Here is a 26643-nt window from a genome sequence, read left to right as displayed (position 1 = left end):
TGAACAAAACCTAATAACGAAGAAATACGAGATCGAGCAGGTCGAAGATGATGTATGTAATTTTGATAATAGGGCAAGTAATCATATGACAAAAAACCGGTCATATTTTTTTAGAATTAAATGAGAACTTAACCGGGAGGGTTAAGTTCGGAGATGGCTCATTTGTTCAAATCAAGGGAAAATGCTCAATTCTTTTCTAATGAAAATTGGGTGGCCATGACTTGCTAACCGAGTGTTATTACATTCCGGAGTTAATTATCAATCTTTGTAAAATTAAGCAAAAACAATCTTTGTAAAATTAAGCAAAAACAAACCATAAATCTTAATAATTAAACTAATAAGCAATTAAAATATGATAAAACAATACGAAAAGTAAGTGTGTTTTACAACACATCAGTACCAAATTATATGTGGGGAGAAGCGGTCCGACATTCAAAGCTTTTAACCAATTGGGTCCTAACTCGGGCCTTGGTTGATGAAACTCCATATGAACAATTCAAGAAAAAGAAAGCGATTATTGAACATGTTCGAGTATTTGGGTGCATGGCGTATGCTAAAGTTGATAGTGTACATCTAAAGAAACTTGATGACAGGTCAAAACGGCTAGTTTATCTTGGGTCGGAGATGGGTTCAAAAGCATTCCGTCTCTTCGATCTGAACACCCGAAAAAATTGTTAATTGGGACGTTGTGTTTGACGAAAATAAAGGGTGGGATTAGGTAAAGAAAGTCGAGAAGAATGACTACGAGTCGGGTATGTTTTCTATTGTTTGGGGGTGTGGTTGACAATGGAACTAGACAAATCAAACCCATTGTTAAAGAAATGTCTAGAAGCAACATGGGTAGTCCAAGCTCTGAACCTGCATCATCGGTTTGACCCGAGTCCAACAACTCCGCCAAACCAAGTCATATCGGGCCTAATTCCTCAACTCGCTCTCAAGTTCAATCGATGAGTAATGGGTCACAGGTCCATTCGGGTGAAATGAGGCCAAAACGGGTCTAAGGCATTCAACCCGAGTCTCGATTTTACGAAGAAGATTACAAGAAGATTATGTGTTACATGTTGACTTTGACTATGAGCAATTACTTCTTACAGCAAGTGGTGAACCAAGTTGCTATTTTGAGGCTATGTCGAACCAAGAATGGGTTCGTGCTATGAATATTGAGATTGATTCGATAAACAAGAATGAAACATGGAAGTTAGTCGAGCTTCCAAAGGCTGCAAAATGTATATGGTTGAAGTGGGTGAAAAATCAAACGAATTGCGGATGGAACGATAAACAAGTACAAAGCTCGGTTGGTTGCAAAGGGTTACGTGCAACAGCCCGGGATTGACTTTGATGATATTTTCGCTCCGATAGCCCAATCGATACCATTCGGCTACTGATCGCATTGGATGCATCTAACGGGTGGGAAATCCACCATCATGATGTAAAAACAGATTTTCTACATGGTGAATTGAAAGAAGTTGTGTGTGTTTCAAAACCCGAAGGATACAGGAAAAAAGGTGAGGAGGCAAAAGTTTACAAGTTGTCAAAGGCCTTGTACGGGTTAAGGCAAGCTCCCTGAGCTTGGAACACAAAGCTCGATAACATCCTACGAGACATGAAGTTTCAAAAATGTTCCAAGGAACAATCGGTTAATCGAAAGACGAATGGGAAACATTTTTTGATCATAGCCGTGTATGTGGATGATTTATTTGTGACATGTACAAGCTCGAGTATAATATCTGATTTCAAGAAGGGTGTGGCAACCAAGTTTGAGATGTCGGATCTCGGGAAGTTTAACTTACTATCTTGGAATCGGAGTATTTCAACGAGAGGACGGGATAGTAAAAACACAACAAGGATACGCCAAAAGAATTCTGAAGGAGACCGGTATGCAAAAATTGTAATCCATCTCAAGTCCTGATGGATCATGGTGTGAAATACTCGAAAGCCGAGAATGAAATCGAACTCGATGCAACCGAGTATCGAAAGGTGGTGGGTTGCTTACGGCATCTATTACACACTCGTTCGGATATGGCGTTCTCCGTGGGTATTTTTAGTCGATATATGCAAGGCCCACGAGAATCTCATGGTATGGCAATACAACACCTGTTGAGAAATTTGAAGAAAACAACAAGTTACGAGATCAAGTACGGGAAGAATGGGTCCAAACGACTTGTCGGGTACAGTGATATTTGTCACAGCATAGATAAGGATTATGGTAGAAGTACCACTGGCCACGTGTTTTATTACGGACAATCTCTAATTACATGGTGCTCACAAAAGCAAGCGGCGGTTGCACTCTCATCGTGTGAAGCCAAGTACATGGCGGCTTCGGCAACCGCTTGTCAAGCCTTATGGCTTTGAGAGTAGTTGACTGAGTTAACTGGAGAAGCGTTGCAGAAAGTGGTGTTGAAAGTTGATAACACATCCGGAATATCCCTTGTGAAAAATCCAGTTTTTCACAACCAAGCTGTAACATCCCGAAATTTCCATGATTAATACTAAAATATTAATTACGTTGGAAGAGTTAAATTGAGTTAGTAGAAAAATAATAATATTATAGTATTAAAGATATAAGGATGGTAGGCTAAACTAAATGGAATTATATCATGGACTTACAGTGAAGATGGACCTAAGGTCCATGGGCTTATGGAGTATAAATACCCCTTAAACCCTAAATCATTTCCATCTCCATCATTTTACACCTTAGCTTACACCATCAAAAACACACACTCAACGATCCAAGACAAACCGAAGGTAAGAAATTGTATATCTCAACCGACCCAATAATTTAGAACCCAACACCGCAGCCCCGGGATGCCGAATGAGTCGTTTGAATCTAGATCTAGTTTTATTCGGGTGTTTAATCAACCAAAAACGAGCTTAAGGGTCACCTTAGCTCAAATTTGGACACCCCAAAGCTACCTGGGTCATAAACGATCAAACTCCGGCCAAACATGGTGGTTAACGGCGGCTGATGGCGCCGAAATCGAAGAAAAATCCTAATTACGCGAAATAAGAAAGCCGATTTGAACATTAGGCCATATAAGTATATGGCCATGTATGTATGGGCGTATATGTATGTATATGGCCGTGTATGTATGGGTGTATATGTATGTATATGGTCGTGTATGTATGGGTGTATATGTATGTATATGGTCGTGTATGTATATGGCTGTATATGTATGGGCGTATATGTATGTATATGGCTGTGTATGTATGTATATGGTCGTGTATGTATGTATGGGCACATATGTATGTATGTATATCGTATATGTATAGGCGTATATGTATGTATGTATACCATATATGTATAGGTGTATAAGTATGTATGTATACCGTATATGTATATATACATGCGTAAATGTATATGTATAGCCGTATATGTATGTATGTATGCATGACGTGTAGGTATAAGACGTGTATGTATGTCGGGTATGTATGAACAACGTGTATGTATGTATGTATGTATACCGTATATATATGTACAACATGTATGTATTTCGTGTATGTATGTATGTTATATACATATATAGGACGTGTATGTGTGCATGTCATATGTGACGTATATGCATGTATAACGTATTTGTATGTATGGCATATATGTATGTATGGTGTATACATACGTAAGCGTTAGATATGGTTATATGGTGGTTAAGATAAGACTAAGTAAATAATTAATAATGAAAGGTAACGTTTAAAATGAGTATGACTTAGAAAGAAAGGCCAATGAAGTAAACGAACTCTAGAAGTGGTAATTGATTAATGTTCCTTATTACACAGTCAGTCGTACATTGCAAAGAAAGGACCTAACCGTCATCAGAAGCAGGACACATGTGAGTTTCTAGACCCATTTCCTTGTTATGTTTTTGGGGTTGTGTGCATATTCAATGTGAGATGTTAATACACTTACCCTAAGTGGTAAGTGTATGCCATAGATGGTTTATGTGACAAATATTATATTGAGGTTATGAATGTTTGTCGATGCGTGAACGATCTTCGGATATTACACGTAATGCCAAGGAAGGTGATTGTTAGAAGATTAATGTGAAGGATGCCTAGTGTGTCCGTATGGTATGATGTAATTTGCTTTACGTTGATATGTTCTATATATTTACTGTATATGTGGTACGTGTAAGCAGGTGTATGTACGGTATGCGGGCTCTACGTCAGACATAGTAAGTTAAAATGGCAAATGCCTCTAACTTATATTGGACATAGACGTGGCATGTGATAGCGTAGTTAACGACTGTGGGTCTTATACGTGTTATAGATTATGGGTGTAAATGTAGATAAGGACTGTGGACCTTATACGTATTGTAAATAGGAGTCAGCATAGGAAAGGACTGTGGACCTTAAACGTGTTGTAGATGTAAGGTGGTAGCATAGGTGAGGACGGCGGACCTTGTACATGCTATGATATAGGTGACAACATAGGGAAGGACGGTGGACCTTGTACGTGTTGTTAATGTAGGATGGTATATGGAAGGACCGCTAACCTTGTACGTACCATAAATGGTGAACATAGGTAAGGACTGCGGACCTTTTACATGTTCGCGACCTTGAGTATAGGTATAGACGGCGGACTATGAACATACTCTTGGTTGGCTAAGGCAAATGAAAGTATGTATGTATGTATGTATGTATGTATGTATGTATGTATGTATGTATGTATGTATGTATGTATGTATGTATGTATGTATGTATGTATGTATGTACGAAAGAAAGGTAACAGGTTCAGTATGAATACGTATTCTTCGGATACGTATATTTGTAAGTGTGTGAATGTATTGAATGTTGCCTGATAAACTAGAACTCACTCAGCATAGCTGACTTTTAGTATGCACTGATGGTCGGGTATTTTGTATATATATTAGTGATTTAATTATGTAATTTTTTTGAATTTATTGTTAGAACTTTGGTACTTCATACGTGCTTTTGTATTTCAGGTCATTGATCATTAAAGATGCTAAGTTGGAGACTTGTACAAGCATGAAATGATATCTCGGGAAGACCGAAGCATTATTTGATGTCTTGGGAAGTGTTACAAGGATTCGGGAAGAGTATGGATGAGTGATCATAAGCCGATGCTAAAACTGAACAAGATGGGTTAACAAAATGCGACCTTGAAGTAAAACGAGCATATCCTGAGCTAGAAAATGAGTTACGGGAGCCATAATATATGAATTTTGGGTTTCTCAACGAGAGGAATCTAAAAATGAGGTTTTCTTAGGTCGCGATACGCGATGGGATGGTCATATGGCCATCGCGTATCGCGATGGACATAAAAGACGGGAAAATTAGGTTTTAAGCATATTATTCATGATAAAGAACCCTAACTCCGTTTTGACGAAGCAAAGGCGATTCCAGCAGTCCATAGAGGCGATTTTGACCATCATAGCTTGTGCCAAGACCTTCCGTATGATCCATATCCTCCGTATCGAAGATTTGATGATGTCAAGGCTCGGCTAATCTCCTAGAATCACATCCGGGATGTATAGTTTGTAATCTTTACACTTTTTCTCATGTGATTAAGAACACTTGTGTATAATTATTAATGATTGATATATGATTATTGATGTTTGGAATTTCTGTGTGTTCGGTCGGTTTAGGTTTACGTTAGTCTGAACGATCTGTTACCAGTTGCTAGATAATTAATCATATAACTGTTTGGTTTGATTGAATACGATAAAACATACATTTGCCCTAAACTGAGTCACACTGGCAAGGACTGTTTGATAACCAGTGCCGTGTGTAAAGTAATTGTTGATGTCTAAGGTTTTATCTGATTGATCAGTTTTTAATTAATCGTTAATGATTAATCTGTTATATTGCATGAGATAACTGTTGGTTGCTTACTTGAATTCCCGGGTGTGATTTGCTTTCTTAACTGCCTAATACTCGTTTACTTGTTCGTTGCTTAGTTCTCTAAATTCAATTTAAATTGCTTGTGTGATCAGCACTAAACACTAGTTACTTCATAATATTAAACCTGTACACGAATTACATTGACCACATACTCCTTGTGATACGATACCCTACTTGTTCTAACTATATAGTTTAAATTGGGTTTTTGATTGACGAACGACGGTCATCAAAATGGCGCCGTTATCGGGGAGTTAGTGCGCTTAGTGTTTTCGTGTTATTTGATTTCTTTGTTTTTTTTAGTTTAGTATAGTTTAGTAATTTTAATTTTATTTTTGGTTTTTATTTTATTTTTCCATTTTATGCAGGGTGTGTTGTTTGTGTAGGTAACAGATTTTTGCACACCCGCCACTCGAGCAGACAGCCTTCAATTATGGGTCTAAACCAAAATCCATCCCGAAACCCGAGCACGCAACTGTCACTATGAGCAATTATGGTGATTTTTGTTATTGTGAAGACCCGTATCACTATCGGGATTTCCCAGTAGTTGCACAAAATCGGCAAGAGCATTGCCATGGGCGAAGATATATGACGACATGCTATGAAGATAAAGAGATTTTGTCATATTATACACACTCTGAACAACACACACATCACCGAATTATGATGAAGATTATCAATCAGACATGGATGACCAATATGATCAAGAGCCGTATTATACCAACTGCGAACCGGAGATGCCCTATTCCTCAAGTTCCCAAGACATGGTGGAATCCAAACTTGATAAATTGATAAATATAATGGTTGAGCATAACAAGGAATTAGAACAACAAAGGAAATCTCTCGAGGCTAAGTGGACCAATCAAATTAATGAAGAGATTATACACACTGAACCAGACTCGGATGAGGATGGTTATTAATATTCTCATGAAGGATATGATTATGAGAAGATGATTATGAAGAAGATGATTATGAATATTCTCATGAAGACGAGATTATGAATATCCTCAGTCGGTTGATGAAGCCCAACAATATATTCTGCACTCTGAGCTCGATACCATCATGAACACGTTAATGGAACATAAGAGACAGATGATGAAATAAAAAAAGGAATATGAGCTAAGACATGAAAGAGTTTTGGCCTTGCTCAATCCGAATATTGAGGACAATACTGAAATCAAACGAGACCAAGAAGAGTTGGCTAGTGGTGCTGTGTTTGATGGTGATGAATAGAATGGGGTTGTTGATCTTCCAAAGCAAGAAAGTGTAAGTGTGATTCAAGTAGAAGACACAACTCCTTCAAAGTATGAAGAGCCAAAGGTAGCCAATGTGAATCCTATGCCTTCTCCAGTACTTATTATTCAAAACAACAAGTGTGGGGATGAAGGCTTGGTAAAGAATGAAAAGAAAGTAAGCTTGCAAGATATTGGGCAAATAATTAAGAAACGGCCTCACAATAATCATTCAAGTAGCATGCCAATCACTGTAAAGCGGTTATGGACTTGGCATGTAAGCTACCGAGCGCATATTGGAAACTCAGTGGGTAAGTGTGTACTTCGACCACCGTGAGGAATCAGGTATTGTCGAGTTGTAGACATCAATTCAGCGCTAACCGGGAGGCAACCCGGGGTTTGTAAGTATCTTTCCAATTTGTTTTTATTTGAGTTATTATATGTTGTATTTTGATTTATTGTATACTGTGTTGTATTTGGAACTTTGTGGGTGTAGTTCATTATAAACCCTCACGAGACCCCACTCGTCCACCCGGGCTACCGGGGGGTTTAAAGGGCTTGTTGCATACGCTAAATGCAATCGTGATTCCTACGAAAGTGAGTTAGGTATTTTAACGTTTTTAACTTGTTTAACTAAATTTATTATGAAACGACTTAATTTGGCTCGGTAGTTGTTTTAATAAAATTAACAGAAAATCATTTTCATAACTCTTAAAGGACCTATGTCTTACACTTGTGAGAAGCTTGCTTCTACACATCTCGAGATTTTGTAGGTTCAATTGTCATATTGGTATTTGGTTGAGACGAGAGTATACGAGTGTTTATGAGAGTTCGCGAGCCGACTGGTCCTCTTCCAGTTTTGTTGATATCAGGTGATTTCAGTTTCATAATTTATTTTGTTTTCTTAGTTTAAATGTTAAAAGTGTAATTGTATAGTTGCTAGTAGAACCGTCACAATTGAGCCCCGAGTTTTTAAATTGCTTAACAGTCAAAAAAGGTAAATTTCAACCCCGTCCCTCTAATGTTCTTTATTTATTTAGCTATTTCAACATTGAGGACAATGTAAACCTCAAGTGTGGGGATGGGGGAAATTTAAAAATTTTAACCCAATAGTAACTCGAAGAGTGTTCAGAAACCAAAGTTGTTAACTGTTAATTATTGTCATTAATGCCAAGTTATAGGTTTCTGGTCATGGTTGGTTTTTCAGCTTCTCAATAGTCTTACTCACAAATGTTTTCATAACGAGAAGTTGAAAATGGGGTCGTTTAGGCGGGGATAACGAGTCATGGGGACATGTACACATGTTTATATCGTCAACCCTATTCATCCGGTACGTGTGTGAGTTGACCCAAATATATATAATACACATATAATATATAGTACACACATGTCATTTGAGTGCTTTCATTGATGTTCATGGATTACAGGATCGTAGTTCGCAAAATGCAAAAGTGATAGAGGCAATTAGGTTAAGCCTTGTCTGGATGAGCGAGAGTGTGGGTACTGGGGGGTTGGGGCCTCATACATTATACATATGAGGATGGTTAATGTGAGGGGCGGGGGGTTGGGTCCCTTAGAAAACCTTTCTTGGACTTATTTTTCATTTGTTTAACCCTGACATCATGTTACGAGACGATCCGGCTTACTAGGTTTATTTGTAAGTGTATTTGTCTTTGTTTTTGTATTTGTATTTGTTCCATTATTAAGCATCACGTTATTATGCTTAACAAAAAAATGAGGAAAAAGCCAAAAAGATGTCGGTTTTTATTCAGTTATGTATTCGGTAGTTCGTTTATGTAAAAAAAAAAGGGAAATCAGTATGTATGTTAGTTTGCTTATTTAGAGGTTGTATAATAAGGCAGTCAGTTTGTATAGTATTTCATTTATTTAGATGTTTTGTAATAAGCCGGGTCGGATCGTTTGAGCTACTCAAATATTTCCCTTTCATACCCTTACACCTGGCCCCGTCACAACCCTTTTAAGACCTCTTGATTTGCATTTGTGTCAAAGCAGCTTTATGGGTGAATATTTTCTTATGAGTGATATTGAGAGCAAAGTGATACTAGCACTTCTTTTGCTAGTCCAGATATTAAACCGAGAGGAGAGATGTTATATTATGAGGGGTATGAGCATGTGTGTCTTAACCGGAAACAAAGTACACTTGTCTGGGCGGCTCTATTGTTTTTATTATAGCACTTAACCTTATTTGTGGGATGTCAATCTAGAAAGTGTCAGTCTGGGAAACTGGGTATGACCTTAAACCTTACTAGTATTAATGGTGATAATTTACATACATATGATGGAGGTTAATGTTTGCTTTAGAATTTGCTTGAGGTCAAGCAAAAGATAAGTGTGGGGATGTGATGATCAAGTATTTTGTATATATATTAGTTTATTAATTATGTAGTTTTTTTTAATATATTGTTAGAACTTTGGTACTTCATACGTGCTTTTGTATTTCAGGTCATTGATCATTAAAGATGCTAAATTGGAGACTTGTACGAGCATGAAATGATATCTCGGGAAGACCGAAGCATGATTTGATGTCTTGGGAAGTGTTACAAGGATTTGGGAAGAGTATGGATGAGTGATCATAAGCCGATGCTAAAACTGAACAAGATGGGTTGACAAAATGCGACCTTGAAGTAAAACGAGCATATCCTGAGCTAGAAAATGAGTTACGGGAGCCATAATATATGAATTTTGGGTTTCTCAACGAGAGGAATCTAAAAATGAGGTTTTATTAGGTCGCGATACGCGAGGGGATGGTCATATGTCCATCGCGTATCGCGATGGACATAAAAGACGGGAAAATTATGTTTTAAGCATATTATTCAAGATAAAGAACCCTAACTCCGTTTTGACGAAGCAAAGGCGATTCTAACAGTCCATAGAGGCGATTTTGACCATCATAGCTTGTGCCAAGACCTTCCGCATGATCCATATCCTCCGTATCGAAGATTTGATGATGTCAAGGCTCGGCTAATCTCCTAGAATCACATCCGGGATGTATAGTTTGTAATCTTTACACTTTTTCTCATGTGATTAAGAACACTTGTGTATAATTATTAATGATTGATATATGATTATTGATGTTTGGAATTTCTGTGTGTTCGGTCGGTTTAGGTTTACGTTAGTCTGAACGATCTGTTATCAGTTGCTAGATAATTAATCATATAACTGTTTGGTTTGATTGAATACGATAAAACATACATTTGCCCTAAACTGAGTCACACTAGCAAGGACTGTTTGATAACCAGTGTCGTGTGTAAAGTAATTGTTGATGTCTAAGGTTTTATCTGATTGATCAGTTTTTAATTAATCGTTAATGATTAATCTGTTAGGTTGCATGAGATAACTGTTGGTTGCTTACTTGAATTCCCGGGTGTGATTTGCTTTCTTAACTGCCTAATACTCGTTTACTTGTTCGTTGCTTAGTTCTCTAAATTCAATTTAAATTGCTTGTGTGATCAGCACTAAACACTAGTTACTTCATAATATTAAATATGTACACGAATTACATTGACCACATACTCCTTGTGATACGATACCCTACTTGCTCTAACTATTTAGTTTAAATTGGGTTTTTGATTGACTTGAACGACAATCATCATGCACGCGAGTAAATAGGTTAAAAGAGCTAGCATAAGGATGACAAATGGCATGGATTGAATGTCATCTAAGGATGGAAGAATGATGTTTAACCTTATGTTTTATGTTGAGACAATTTTCGATGTTTTAAGACAAGTATTTTATGGTTTGTAAGAAATGATTGACTTTTATTATTTCTACGAAAAGTTTTAGTTAACTCTTGATATTTAGAACTGTGTTTAAGAGTAAATCCAACGCCAATGTAGGGCCCCGGGATCGGGGCCTTACACGAACAAAGCATATAAAGTCTTGGTTTCATTTTATCTAAGATTATTACAACGACGGCGAGGTCGATGTTGAGCACATTAGCAGGAAAGAGCAACGGGCCGATATCCTCACTAAAGCACTCGCAAGAATCAAGTTCACGAAGATGCACGAGTTACTTGGAATTGAAGACCTTTCTAATCTAAATCAGAAATTAGAGGGGGTGAATGCTGGATTATATTCTATTCCGGGTCACAAGTCGGTGGTGAACCGGGCCTAAGAGGTTTTAACAAGTCGGTTAAAGTCTAAGGGGTATTATGAAACATTCTTCCATTTGCTTGGTGACCAAGTTCACCTTGTTGGCCAAGTTGACCGTGTTGCCCAAGTTCACCCTAGTGGCCAAGTTGAGTGGTGGACATATATTATGCTTGGTGACCAAGATAGGTTACTAGTATAAATACATGTACAAAGTTAGTGTTAGATATGACAACAACAACAAACACAAGAATCATCACCATCACTACCAAAGATATTGTAATCAATTTTTTTAGCTATATTTTCTGGCTATAATATAAGTCAGTTATTTCTAAGTTGTTCGTCAATTATCGTTTATCATTCTTGAGATACGCTAGGTCTCTTGAGAAAAAGTTACAAAAAGAAAAAAAGATGAAGGGTTTGGTCTCTACATGCTTGAAGATATAAACAAGGCACTAGTTGCTAAATGGGTGTGGCGGTACAAAAAAGAGGAACATAGTTTACAAAGGAACGTGATTTCGGCTTTCCATAACTCAGTACTCTTTTGGTCCATGGTGCCTCTCAAAAGGGCCCTCATTGAAACATAAGATAATATTGCAAGGTTCTTGAATTTAAAACATGGTGATCTTTCTTTTTCGAGCTACATTAGATGTCATCTTGGTATGAGCGACCTGTTACCTTTTGGCTCGATTCGTAGGTGTCAAGAGACCTGCTTTGGCTAATATGTTTAGGCTGGAAAAGAAGAAGAAGAAAAGTATGGCTGCAGAATTTTATTCTTGGAACAATAACTCATAACATGGAATTGGAGATGGTATTGTGCTCCGTCATCACCCGTGGGGTTACTCGAGTGGCATCAATACCTTCTTTTGCGTGATCAAATCCAGATTCGGGCTCGTCAGACAAGTGGGTTTGGGAGGGTGACTCCTCCAAGTCATATTCAGTTAAATCTCTTCAAGAACTGTTGGGTATTCAGAATGTTCGGTCTCGTACAAGTTCAAATGGGTTCCTAGCAAATGCAACATTTTCGGTTGGCGTGCGGAAATGGATAGGCTCCCGAGTCCCAACACTAGCTTCCCTTTCGGTATGAAATATTCACTTGAGTTCACACTTGTGCCCACTTTGTGGTGACGATAGGGAGACGACATATCATACCCACGCCATGTCATGTCTCCTCGTTTGTTTGGCAATTTATTAGTATTTAGTGCAATCTTAAGCCCTTTTTTTTCACCGTTCAGGACCTCTTTGACCTCTACCAAACGGTTCTGAAGAAAGACCTCAAGGAAATCATTCACGACATCTTGACCATATCATGTTGGTGCAATGGTGCATTTGGAATACTAGGAATGGGGTGCAATTCACTAGCGTGGAAGCGAAACCAAGAAAAATTCTATAGAATATCAAAGCTCCAAGATTTCTTTAGTTCTCAAATAGATGGTTTTTTTATTACTAATCAACTATTTTTAGGATTTTAATGATAACGATTAAAATGAAACCTAAATAAATCATTGTATGAATAAATATATGTATGAATAACTGAATCATGTCTTCAAATTATGGTCATTATATTACTAGACCCTAGATATTCCATCATCTCTAGTACTTCCTGGACAAACCAACAACAAAATTCCAGTTGGTATACTTTCATAATCTCTATGGGTGATACTTGATAAAGATGTAGTTTAAAATATTAATACTCATCGATTAAAAACTTATTGATCAAAAGCTGGAAATGAGCAAAGTTGAATAAGGATGTATGCACGGTAGCCTTTCTTTTGGGGGTTATGAAGGGCAGTATCATCGGGAGAATGACAAACAAGATCTAGGGTTTGGTCTTCTCATACTTACGGATGAAGTTATCCAATCCGTTAGTCGTAAGTTTTTAAGTAACTATACCCAAGCTAAACTTAGACGCAACCATAAATACAGGAATAAGGATGAACCTATATGCATAACTACTAGATCTCCACTCAAATCATCAAAGTAGAGGAATAAAGTTCTTTCAAATCGTAAGACATCTGGAGTATGTGATGAGAAATTAACAACATATGTTGGAGAAACTTGGCGTATGTTTAAAGATAAACTACATAAATGAAATGACCTTGGCGATATTTATATAATTCTAAAATTAAATAGTGAATTTCGTATTTGAGATAAATGTGACGGACATGAAGTCTATACCACTAGTCGAGTGACATGTGGCAGTTGTTATAGTGAAACAACAACACCCCGGGTAACATTTTTTTTATAAAGTCCAAGGTTCATAACTTACAACACATGCTGATAACGTGATGGTAACCTGTCCTATAACTTCAACAATTATAATGACGTAATCGTCAAGGCTAACATTCTCTTTAGAATAATAATTCATAGATATTTAAATTTTTAATTTATTAAAATATAATTATTATTATTATTATCCTAATATACTATTAAACAAATTAGTTTGTCTTCACATGCCCCTTTCCTATTGGAAGATTACCTTTCCTTTCAAAATTATCTTGCACTTCTCTATTTTTCTTATCATTTAAATAAATCAAAAATAAATTATATTCCTAATAATTAAAATAATTAATGTATTCATTTAAGTCAATAATAATACCGGTTTTCAAGTTTCAATTTTTTCAACTTCATTACACCATTTCCTTCATACTCAACCTTACCTAATCAACAAAATTCTTCATACAATCGGCTATTATTTTATGTCAATCGGACAATGATTTGATTAGATCCGACATATTCAATTGACACCGCCGTTCGTCTAAATAAGGGCAATCGACGATAAACGGAATACTCAATTACATACCGGAAACGATTTCCGTCAATCGATGAGTAGATCCATGTCGATTGTTAATCAGATCTTCACTTCGATGGTTGTTTTACCGTCAATCGATGTTTTTTCTGGTTAGTATTTTATATTGTTAGGATAGTATGTTTAATTATCCTAGGTTAGTATTTAATATTGTTAGGATAGCATGTTTAATTCTTAATCTTAAGTGTTAATGTTAATTGATATTTTTAATTGATAATTCCTATGTTTCCTATGGTTAATAGTTAATTTATAATTCATTCCAGATTTCAATTACATTATATGTTAAATGTTAAATTTTTTATTTTTAATGTGTCATTGATTCCAATTTTCAATTATGGTATTTGTTAAATTTTTAATGTGTAATTGATTCCAAATTACAATTATAGTATTTTGATTTTTATTGATTCATATCATTAATAATACCTAACAACTTTTCAAAATCGGAATTGAAATTCGTAGTCAACTTAATATCTAATTTTGTAAACATTAATTATAATATAATTGAATTTATATCAATTTGAATTCGTAGTCAACGTAATGTCTAATTTTGTAAACATTAATTATAATATAATTGAATTTATATCATTTATGACTTATGAGTTATTATGATTTTGTTAAAAATAAATCCCTAATTACATGCTGCAAATTTACTATATTTATTAATCGGTTGTTATACAAATCCCTAATATATTCTTTAATTTTACTATATTTATTAGTAGCAAAATAAGTTTATATCAATATCAATTACATTTTTTGAAATCCCTGATTGTATTCCCTAAATTAACTATATTTAGACCTTTCCTTTTTTTTAACAATTCAAACTTTCTAACAAATATTGTTTATCTATATATACTATAACCAGAATAAAGATATTCACACACTTCTCACTTACTTAATCGTCGATTCATATTTGTATCATTGTCAACGTTTTTCATTTTCTTTCATACGGATAAATATTTTTTTAACTCGTCTAAAAGTTAATTAATGAATCTTGAATCTTTGCTTGAATTTTTTATTTGTTACATGGCAACATGGAAGTATCTAACAATACCATGTTCAACGGTTTGGATGTTTCGAACAACGATTGTGTATTGAAGGTTCGTATACTCAGACTATGGCGTTTGAAAGACAACAATAAACCAGGAGATGACTGGTCCATAGAAATGATTTTATATCTTTCTCCCTCTCTCTCTCTATATATATATATATATCTCTCTCTCTCTCTCTCTCTCTTGCGGTTTAGCCATTTTTGCCGACTTTCTTTTCCATATTTTCCGGTAATGTATTTAGTCTACGCTAATGGTCGATTCTTATGTATTATTCGCTATTGTCATTGTCATTTCATTTTCTTTGCACTTTGTTGTTTGTATTGTTTTTAATTCTAATATGATTTTCCTGTAATCTGTTTAGGTTCTACATCAAACTCCAAGATTCAAATTACATGTTGAAGTTTCTATAACTACTCTATCTTTCATACAATGAATGGTTTATTTAGGTTGTGATTAAAATTTCTCTAATTGCATCTATCCACCATTGGTAATTCTAATTAGACCAAAATATATGTATTTATTTTTAATTTAGCCATAAATTTCTCTAATTGCATCTATCCACCATTGGTAATTCTAATTAGACCAAAATATATGTATTTATTTTTAATTTAGCCATAATAGTATATTATGTAACATTAATTTAATTTTAGTCATTTCAGGTTATAGCGACCCAACTTATAAAATAGCTAATTGCATGGAAGGAGTATTTGATGAAAAACTGGTTTTCTTTTTGTACAACAATGGATATTAAGTTACAATTATTTATGTATTTAAGTAGGTTACACAGTTCATGTAAATTAAATCATTTTTATATGATCAATTTTTATTTTGGCTGTTAACACGTGTGAATCTTATCTTGAAACTTCTATCAATTGTTAACATGTGCGTTAATTTTATTTATTTTTTATTTTTTTACACAACTTATCTTCCAGTTTATTATTGGCTTCTATTTATTTCTGTTTTTATAATACCCTTAATTTATTCTTAATATTCATAACAAATTTAAACCCTTTTTAAACACGGAATTTGACTAATTTTGCAACAAACTTTTAAAGGTTTTCATACTTTTCAATCTCATCAAGATTTCCATTTTATATATTTGACCATTTTTTAGAGTTTCAAAAGTCATCATTTTAATGTTTCAAAAGTCAAAAACATTTCGATAATTTTTGAAAGCTTTCTAATTAACCAATTTTGTTTTAAATTTTACAATTATGTCTAAATTATTTAGTAAAATTAGTAAAATACAACCTTACTTTTTTGATTTAATATATCTAACTATTGTTTCATAACTTTTGAGTCATTGAATGTAATGAAACAAAAGTTAAATTAAAAATTCATTTATAATAAAATATGCATTTATTTATTTATGTTTTTATATAATACCCTTAATTTAGTCTTACGATTCACAATAAATTTAAACCTATTTTAAATACGAAATTTGACAATCTTGCAACAAACCTTTAAAGGTTTTCATTTCTTCATCTCATCAAGGTTTTCATTTTTTATATTTGACTATTTTTTAATTATCCATAAATATCAAAATTAATGTCTAAAATAAACCCCATATTTTAATGTTTCAAAAATCATAAATGTTTCCATATTTTTTTGGAGTATTTCTAAATAACCGATTTGATTATAAATTTTGTAATTATATCTAAATTATTTAGTCAAGATTTCTCAAGCTGTATAGATAACAAATTTGTGAGTTAATATGTTGAGTTGGTGACTGGGTTACTATCGCGTTATTATTCATATTTTGTTTTTAGGTATTATAGATTTTTATTATATTGTAGTTATTTTTTTGAATGATCAACAAGTTATATTGCAGCTTTTAAACTTTCAGTCAATTATTCAAAGTATTACCATAATTATATAGTTATTTATGGGTATATAGATGTATAATTAATATAATTATGGTAACATTTAATATTTGATTTGACTTACAATAATGATTTCCTTTATTATATCAATATCATATTTGAATACTTATCTTTTAATACGTTCATAAATGTCTTATATAATATTATTATTACAGGATTTTAATACTTTCAAAAAAATTAAAATTAATCAAATCATTAAGTGATTTTAAGATTTCTAAAATTTTGACATATATAATTTTTTTTATTTCTAATTTTGTTTTTTACTTTGTGGTTGATTTTTTATTTTTATGGTAACGGTCACCAAGTGGATTCTTAAACATTCAATTGACTTTCTTTATATTATTTTTGTGATTGTATTTAAATGTGATAGGCTAAAACAAAAAGAGTTTAAGGATCATAACAATACTTGCATTCTTATTTGATCATTTTCAAAAAAAGTTTTGTGAGTAGTTCAGTAAATGAAATATTATAATTGTTAGCAATGACTTACTACACATTCCATTTTTGGATAAATTTCAAAAACATAACATTTATATAAAATTATTTAGTTCATATAAGTAAAAAAATTCACAATATATTTCAATATATTAGCATATATTTATAACTGACATTTTTTATATAATTTTCTCCCGTGTAGTACACGGGTCACTAACCCATAACCTACTAAAGCATATATTTTTGAACGTTTTTTTTAATGTTACAAAGTTTTTAGGCATGTAACATATGAATTAAATAGATGTTACATGTTATTCTTAATGTATTTTTTTGGTTCATGGTTTAAGTTATAAAGATGATTGAACTTGTAATTTTATTCTTATAAATATCTTATAATTCATATATAATTATATTTTTTTTAGAAATACAATTTTTACAATTCATTATATTGTATAACATAATATATACACTCCACCTGTGTGGTAAACGGTCCTTTGATTTACTAACTTGTGTTGAACATTTCTCTTTTTATTTTAAGATAATTTTTTTACAACAAAATCTTAGTCTTTGTAAAATTATATTTTAAATCCGTCACAATATTTTTTTTCGAAAATATCATTTTTATGCACACAAAATGTAATATAATAATATCGGTATGAATTTTTATTTCTATAATAAATCACACCAAATTTTGGTTTGACACTTTGAATTAATAGTGGATAAATATATCAAAAACTTATTAAAAAAATCATAAATAAAGATTATTATACGAAATAACTGAATTTACGTATTGTATATCATAATTGTCACGACTCAAGGTGGATATTTAAAACATCCTTTATTATTTTCAATATTTTATATGAACAATCTATTATTTTTAACACATAATCATTTTCTTACGTAACGACTTAGAATCAAGTTCGGAAATGTTAGATAAAGAAATAAAGAATTACTTGAAGATAATGTTGGATTCTCAAAATCTTTTGGTTCAAGGATACCGTAAGGTAAGCGATTGTTTTAAACACGATCCCGGTATGGATTTAAAGTTGTGCATTATTGGAACAAGGCAAAAAGATGCACGGACTTACAACCTGTCAAAAATTTCTAAAGTTGCAGCGTTAATCGTTAGTGATATTGGTGACACAATAGATTAGCTCGATATAATTGTAACGACTCAAAGCAGATCTCTAACAAAAGTTGGAATATATATGAGAGACCCCTTTTCTACTTATGGTTAACAATGTGTTGCTTTATCAATAGTGAAGAGTAGATATTGTATTAAAATGCATATTTTGGAAAAGTAAGGTAAAGTTACAAACAAGACAACAAATATGGTTTATAAGGAAATATTTAGCAGTTTATAAATTTTTAATTTTTAAAGTTTTAAATTATGTTTCCAAACAATGTTTTATGAATATTCATTTTTAGTAAGTTTTTATTTTAAATACTTTGTTTACTTAGGAATATGAATTACAATTATATCAAATAATTCTCCCAATAAACATATAAAACAAATTTTTATCATCTTAAATATGTCATTAGTTGCGATTTCTATAGGTCAATAACCTAGTTTTTTAATAAAAGCAGGGTTGAACATATTATATATAGCCAGCCATCCACAAACAAGTTCAAATGACTAGTAACCATGAGTTTCAGTTTAACCACCACCCTGCCTCTGTTCCCACTCAAACAATCCACAATTCAATCACCTTCAATTTCAATTCCTCAAAACCCTAATCCAAAAACCCAAGCTTTATTCTCAAATCAATTACTCTCATTAGCAGTTGCATTCGTAACACTCACTTCACCACCACCGTCATCTCTAGCAATCCCATCTTTAAACAACCCAATTCAGCCACCCAATTTACCTTCTGCCACCACCCCATTCTCTCAATCCAAGAACTTAATCACCGGATTGGATAATGGGTATTCATTTTATTAATGTTTTCTTTTATGGGTTTGCTTTTTTATCTCGAAATTATGAGTTTGTGGTTGTGTTTTTGCAGGAAGATTAGACCGTGCCCGTCGAATAATCCCGGGTGTGTTTCGAGTAATCCGAAATCGTCATCGTTTGCGTTCCCTTGGCGGATTCCGGACAAGTCTTTGGATAATGCACTCCAGGTGTTTGATAATATGTCAGTTGCGTTTTTTAGGTTTATTTTTATTTTCTGTTTGGTGAAAATTACAGTTTTTGAATGTTTATTGCAGCAATTGCAGGAAGCGATTCTAGAAACGCAGAAAAACGCTAAAATTGAGATAGTAGAAGACACCCCTGATGGTAATTTTGCTTCACTTTCGTAATGCAAAAGCACTATAATTTAGGTTCAGTTATGTAATGCTAGATGATCCTTTTCATTTTGCATTTCTAGAAATAGAATAATTTATCACGAATCAAGTATAGCTGTTAGTTACAACTTAGAAAGCGTGGGACACAACCACGAAGAAGCCACACATGGGTTCCACGGGTAAGAGATATTAAATGCAAATTTCAGACACGCATGTCAAAATGAATCAAAACCCATTGCACACCTGGACACACATCTGCACCGTGCAGATGCGTTAGGCATATATTCGCACCGTGTAAATGGGTTAAACGGACTGTTTATCACACAATGCACAACAACATTTTTGCAAAATGTCCATGATAAAGAGAAAAGGCTTCTCGCTTCTATACCTTTTTTAAAAAATGAAGTATGCAAAAGTTCAATTTTTAAAAAAATTGATGAGTTGATTTAAAAGTCAGTATGCTTACTACGCTTTGTAGGAAAAATGAGTTTTTATGATCTGCCCTCTATTCTTGTATACATAAATCATGCATTATTTACTTGTTCTTTTTTTTCCCTCTATAACAATTAAAGTCATGAGCTTGTTAATGTCTTGCTAGTGATCTAAGTAACTAGTAGAACTATAAAAGTGTATGCGCTTTTCGGTTGATTGATTATTGGCCTATTTACATAATAGTTACTCACCAGGTAAATATTTGCAAGCGACGGTGGATGGAAATTTTGGACGTGATGTTTTAGAGTTCTCGGTGAAAGGAGACGTGGTATCTTATCGGTGCATGGCGACAAAGGTTACATATGTGTACCCTTTTACCACAGCCTTAGGGGATTCAAAGGGTCAAGAAGAAAGAATAAGGAAGATTGTGGACCGATTAGGGTGGGATGCACCTAGTTTTAGTGCCATGGATTAGGATCAATTTAAATGTGTATACAAACAATCATGTTCATTGGTCCCCATTTTTTTATGTTTATATAATTATAATTTGAGATTGTAAATGATGTCTGATTCATTCACTGCTATTATCTGTTAAGTAATTGCTTTTAGAAAACGCAGACCAATAGGTCGTTGACTTACCAGATTCAAGGAGATTCATTTAGTGAGTTGTGAACTCAGTGAGGTGTTCGGTTTGTTGTATTACACTACGAAACATACAGCTTTTTACTAGAGATGCAGCCACAGGAAACTCCAAGGTCAGTATCAGTCCGTTGTGAAACCTGACATGGATAAAAGAGTCTAGCGGCGGATAGATTACCTGGGATTACTGCTGGTCTAGATAGCCGTGGTAAAATTAATTACCAACAGGAGTTTGGTCGACACACAAGTGAAGGATGTTAAGGGTCCTAGGTACAGGGTAGTGGCATAAAAGTTTTGAATTGGTCATTCAGTGGGTCATCAATACGCAACATCCATGCTTGCTTAGATCAAAACAGGTTTTGTGTGACAAGATGTTCATGATTAATTAAAGGGGAAATTGTGTAAAGTTGCAGTTCAACCAACTATTTTATACGGAAGGAACCGATTGATAGGTCGACACAAGCACAGAAGTTGAAGATAGCAGAAACGAGGATGTACGAATAAGGAATTCGTAGAGGTGACAAATGACTTGACATGTAACCTATGAGGTTATCCGGTTACATGTCTAGCCTCTAGGCTGCCAATGCCTTCAAAGGAGTCACATTTACGACAAATCGTGCGCTTAATAAAGGAATCGAAGAAACCATTTTTGTACACGGGTAGTGGTTGTGTGAACTCGAGTGATGAATTATGGTGTTTTGTCGAGCTTACCGGTATTCCAGTCACTAATACTTTGATGGGACTTGGAACATACCCGGGCTCTTGCAATTTATTGCTTGGAATGCTCGGGATGCATGGCACAGTTTATGCTAACTATGCTATTGATAAAAGCGACTTGGCATTTGGCGTCCGGTTTGATGACCATTTCATGAGAAAGATTGAAACTTTCGCGAGTCGGGCTAAAATTGTTCATATTGATATCGACCCTGCAGAGATAGGAAAGAATAAGCAACCTCATGTGTCGGTCTGTAGCGATATCAAGACCGCTTTACAAGGAATAAATAAGATTCACTGTGGAAGGAGGAAGTAATGGGTCAGAAAGCGAGTAACCCGTTGACATTTAAAACATTCGGGGACGCGGTCCAACCTCAGTATGTGATCCAAATGCTCACTGAACTGACAGGTGGGACCGCAATCATAACTACTGAGGTCAGGCAGCATCAAATGTGGTCGGCCCAGTTCTACAAGTACAACAGGCCAAGACAACTGCTGACTTCAAGCGGGCTAGGGGCTTGGGGTTCGGGCTGCCTGCAGCTTTTAGGGCCGCGGTTGCACGACCTGATGCAGTGGTGGTTGATATTGACGGTAATGGAAGTTTTATGTTGAACGTTCAAGAATTGGCTACAATTCGGGCTGAGAATCTCCCAGTTAAGATAATGGTGATTAATAACCAACATTTGGGAATGGTTGTACAGTGGGAAGACCGTTATTATAAGGTGAACCGGGCCCAGTCATATTTAGGAAACCTGAGAAAAGAATCAGAGATATTTCCAGATATGGTGAAGTTTGCTGAAGCGTGTAACATACCAGCGGCCCGAGTGAGCAAAATGGGAGATGTTAGAACTGCGGTTCAGAAAATGTTGGATGTTATTGTTCCACATCAAGAACATATTTTGCCCATGATCCCAGCTGGAAGAAATTTTAAAGATATTATAACTGAAGGTGATGGCAGAATACAATACTAACTTGATTAATGTATCCTATAACATAATGGGAATAATAACTGCTTTGTAAAGCAGTGTGTGTGATGCGTTAAACCACTCGCAGTACGTATAGTAAAATATACTAACTTCATGGCATTTGTTAAGAATAAAAGAGAAAATCCGGATTGCTCACACGTACAAAATGGATGAATATAAAAACTCAACACAATACAAAGTTAAAATTATCTACCATAAACGAGAATCTTACTATAAAACCATCAAACCGCATCTGGCACTGCTTCTAACACGACACGATTTCTAACGAGTTTTCTTAGCTTTAGCCAACTTCTTTTTTTTCTTCTTAACCGCTTTCGGTACTTTAGTCTTTCTAGCTTCTCTTTTCTCTTCTTTTACTTTCTTTTTATTTTCTTTTCTCGCCGCCTTTTTATCCAAAGCTGTCGGTTTTTCATTACTAGAATAATATTCATCATCTGAATCATCCTCATCATCTTCTTCACCTGTTTCGGTTTGTGATTCATGATCTTGTGAATTAGAATGTTGTGCCACGTCAGCATGTGAATCTTCTAAAACATTTGTTTCTTGATTCTGTTCTTCTATTAACCGCACTTGTTTGAGCCCTGTAATCGTTTGATAATACATGTCTCCTGTGTCTTGCCCACTTGTTAACCGTATTACATCCGCCTCCACGTTTTTCACATTATCCAATGTTTTCGGGATATACGACTGCATAAATTAAAATAAAACAAATTTCAGAAGCAGGCCCAAGAAAACAAACGGGCCGAATGGTTTATTAGTTAAACAAGGCTCTCCTTAATAGCCTTTTAACCAAACTAAACAAAGAGTAGATGTGACGGCCCGTTAACGAATCAAGGGTCAACAACAAAGACAAACTTGATTGTTATGCATACCTGGACGAAAACAGCATCTGCAATTTCATCTTCTGTGGAAAGCTCGTGTCCTCGGGCCAAAACTTTCTTTTGAGCCTGAAATTTTTTGAATTTGATTCAATATGTGAATTTAATTCCTTGAAATAAAAATTAGAAACAATGATGATGATAATAAGTTAATTATAAACATAGCATACCTCCTCCAAATAACTGTCTACAGACTCATCACTGATTGACGGGTCAACAATAAAGTCAAACAACTCACGAATAGTCATAACTGCCACTCCACCTTTCTTGAAAAAATCCTACATCCCACAACAATGTTAATATGATTAACCGATTTGACCTGTTTAATAATAAAAAATAAATAAAACGTACAGATACGTGAACGCAATCCTCTCTCAGAAAGTCAAGTGCGTGAGGATGATCAAGATCAACTGATTGAGATACATCAATGATGTACATGTGACCCTGCAAGAAAAAATTTTAATAAATTATAATAACACGGAGCCTTTTTTTAATATTAAATATGTGCAAAAAAAATAATGAAAACATAAAACTTGCCTCGTGATAGAGTATGTTATATTCACTAAGGTCTCCATGTACTAGCTTGCACTTTTGATATAGTATCCGCATTGAAGTTATCATCTACACAGAGACACATGTTGTATTGTAAGAATGTAAAATTATACAACTACTCTCAGTTTTAGTAAAACAATCTCAACTACCTCAACATAACCTTCACGTAACTTGTCTAGAGACAGTGCAGCATCTTTTAGTCGAGGTGCAGCCCATCCAGTGGTTCCTAAAAATATAAAATACATATATTAATAACCAAATAAATATCATAGTAATAATCCATAGTGATCACACTGAGAGTGTATCATAAGTATATTATTAATCATATATACAACAGTTTACCAATAAACTCCATAACCAACACATGGAGCCTTAAAAGAAGCGGAGTGGGGCAACGAATTCCAGCAGCTTTTAGGCTGCAGTAAAATATACATATAAAATTTTACATCTCCCTCTCGATCTATAACGAAAAATTGAAAAACAAACAAAAACAACACATACAATGATACAAATTCTCTAGTTTATAAATTTTGTATTATGTGTGAGGTAAAAAATTTACTGTTCTGCCTTTTCTATAGCCACAAGCTGGCTCTTTGCTGCCGTGGCAGCCAAATAAATCACCACATCATTATAAACGATGACGTGTCACCAGTTAGAAAGGCAACAATTGGAAGTATGGTACATTAAAAGGTAATTTAAAAGCTCAATGCATACATTAGCTGTCAGTGTAAAGTTGAATGAATATTTATCTAGTTTACCCTTGACAACTTATTATTGTGTAGTGTACTTTTCTGATTTCTCTAAACAAGATTAATAGAACAGATGTGGCATTTACATAACCATCCAAAATGAAATTTATATAACCATCAAAATTGAAATTTTAAAGACAACGAAAATCACATAACTACAAAGAAAGAAAAACTTGTGTTACCGCATCAGATTCCTCATTTCCTTTTCAGCCCATGTCTTCACCATTTTCCTCGGGTTGTGCTTACAGTATCCATGTCTGAACCTATAGTCACCTTGTACATAGCGATCTCTATCCCTGAAGTTGTGAAGAAAAAAACATGAATATAAAGCCAAATCATAGAATATTTCATTGCTGCTTTAATCATCAAATTCACAATGCAATCTTGAAAAAACAAAGGCACACAATAGAACTGACAAAACATACTCATAACACATATATGTCACTATAACTTATAGATAATCTAATGAAAGTATGAGGTTTAGCGTGTGGGACATACTTGAACACAAGAACAGATGTTTTGTACACTTTAATTGCAAGTTCCTGACCATCTGATTTTGTAGCATGATATACATTTGCCTGTTGGACATATATAAGTTGAAAGTATAAGAAAACAAATTTTAAAATGACTCACTTCTGTTTAAAATGCCTAGAAACATTCTCTTCTGATTCTAATATTTCTAGTAGTGCATCAACACATACCTCCTTCCCAGTTGAAATGCAGCCATTGATATCATGGAAAACACCACGATTCAACATTTTGAAGAGAACCATCCGAGTTCTAGGGTCAATTGCCTGACAATAATAACAGTTTCATTAAGAATACAGTAACCAAATGCAACTTAGAAATCCACATAGTGAGAAAAAAATGATTATATGCAAAAATGTTATGTCTATAGGAAAGGTGAACAGCGAACACCATACATCAATGTGTACTTAAACATGGTTGAAAACCAGGTTGTCTAAGAGCATTTGAAAACAAGGACCCGCAGGCCAATTGAAAAGTATAAAAACTATCATCTAACAAGACAATGCATTTCTTGAAGAACATAAAGATGTTACTCACTTGTTCAACAGTTGCTCTGTCAGCTTTTTCAGTAGTTTTAGTCTTACCAATAGTCATCCCTCGCACACTCTCACGGATCGCAGTGGTCACCGAGTTTGACATGCCGGTATTCCACCTTCCTTCCCACTCCTGTACACCACCAATTACCCAATTCAATCACCAAATTCTAAAAACACAATTCAATCACTAACATCAACACACCTCCAACGGCGAAGCCCTAATATGATTCGTAAACTTCTGGTTCCGATTCGAAAGCGGCTGCAGAGCCGACGCATTCGGTCGAGAGTGTGCTCCGCCGTGAGCATTCGGCCGGCGAGCATTCAGCGTAATAGCTCCGTCTACTGCTCCGGCGTCATCTTTGGCGTCCAAATAATCCAAAGCCTCTCCGATTTCAGAATCCGATGACCAGAATACCTCCTCCTCCTCATCGTCGTCGTCTGATGGTAGCTCAGGGTCTTGGTTTTCGACCTTTGGTTCTTCAACTGCAGGATTCTCAGCAGCAATCGACATCTAATCGATAAACCTTGTTATTGTTAGGGTTAGGGTTTTAGATTTTGATCCAAAATGATAAAACCTTATTTTATGTTGCAGAATGAATATTCGTTATCACAGTTTTGTTGGATTGGGCTCACGTTCCTGGGCTCATCATAACCATCCCGTTTTTTTTACTTTTTATAAAACTAGGTTATTGACCCGTGGGCGTCACGGGTAGGAAAATATAAATTTTGTAACATGAACCGGTAATATTAAAGTGGAAAACATAAGTTCATACATACATGTCCAGACGATAAAGATAATACACAATGGTTAATAACGTCAGTAACAAAATAAAAACTTTACTAAACATAACTTTCAAAGTAAAAAAAACTGCATTTTGCAATCATTCTATATATTAAAAATAACAATCTATAATATATATATAAACAAAAACATAAAAATCCTACGTGTCGCGATGTGGTCGCTTCCCCTTT

At 34.6% G+C, this 26643-nt stretch overlaps 2 protein-coding genes and 2 pseudogenes across 2 annotated transcripts; 3 read left to right on the top strand and 1 right to left on the bottom strand.

Moving 5' to 3' along the window:
* Positions 1-1908: 1908 nt before the first annotated feature.
* LOC143558719 (secreted RxLR effector protein 161 pseudogene) lies at positions 1909-2352 on the top strand (annotated as a pseudogene).
* A 16624-nt stretch (positions 2353-18976) lies between these two features.
* LOC143558717 (thylakoid lumenal 17.9 kDa protein, chloroplastic-like) lies at positions 18977-21219 on the top strand. The gene is made up of 4 exons (XM_077047500.1): positions 18977-19297; positions 19378-19492; positions 19580-19649; positions 20344-21219. Exons 1-4 carry the CDS (start codon positions 19017-19019, stop codon positions 20562-20564), a joined length of 687 nt encoding a protein of 228 aa, XP_076903615.1. The 5' UTR covers positions 18977-19016; the 3' UTR covers positions 20565-21219.
* Positions 21220-21284: 65 nt separating this feature from the next.
* On the top strand, positions 21285-22439 carry LOC143558720 (acetolactate synthase 2, chloroplastic-like; annotated as a pseudogene).
* Positions 22440-22539: 100 nt separating this feature from the next.
* Positions 22540-26182, bottom strand: LOC143558721 (uncharacterized). The gene is made up of 12 exons (XM_077047503.1): positions 25874-26182; positions 25673-25801; positions 25309-25401; positions 25106-25185; positions 24790-24903; positions 24201-24274; positions 24008-24084; positions 23844-23927; positions 23658-23750; positions 23477-23584; positions 23301-23375; positions 22540-23115 (listed from the first exon to the last, which is right to left on the bottom strand). Exons 1-12 carry the CDS (start codon positions 26180-26182, stop codon positions 22690-22692), a joined length of 1662 nt encoding a protein of 553 aa, XP_076903618.1. The 3' UTR covers positions 22540-22689.
* Positions 26183-26643: the final 461 nt, after the last annotated feature.

This window comes from Bidens hawaiensis, unplaced genomic scaffold (genome assembly GCF_021521415.1).
Source record: "Bidens hawaiensis isolate Kalapana, Puna unplaced genomic scaffold, B.hawaiensis_p1.1 tig00019623_1, whole genome shotgun sequence".
NCBI classification, from domain to species: domain Eukaryota; kingdom Viridiplantae; phylum Streptophyta; class Magnoliopsida; order Asterales; family Asteraceae; genus Bidens; species Bidens hawaiensis.
The sequence above is the reverse complement of the archived record's forward strand: the minus strand, read 5'-3'. Positions and strand labels throughout refer to the sequence as shown.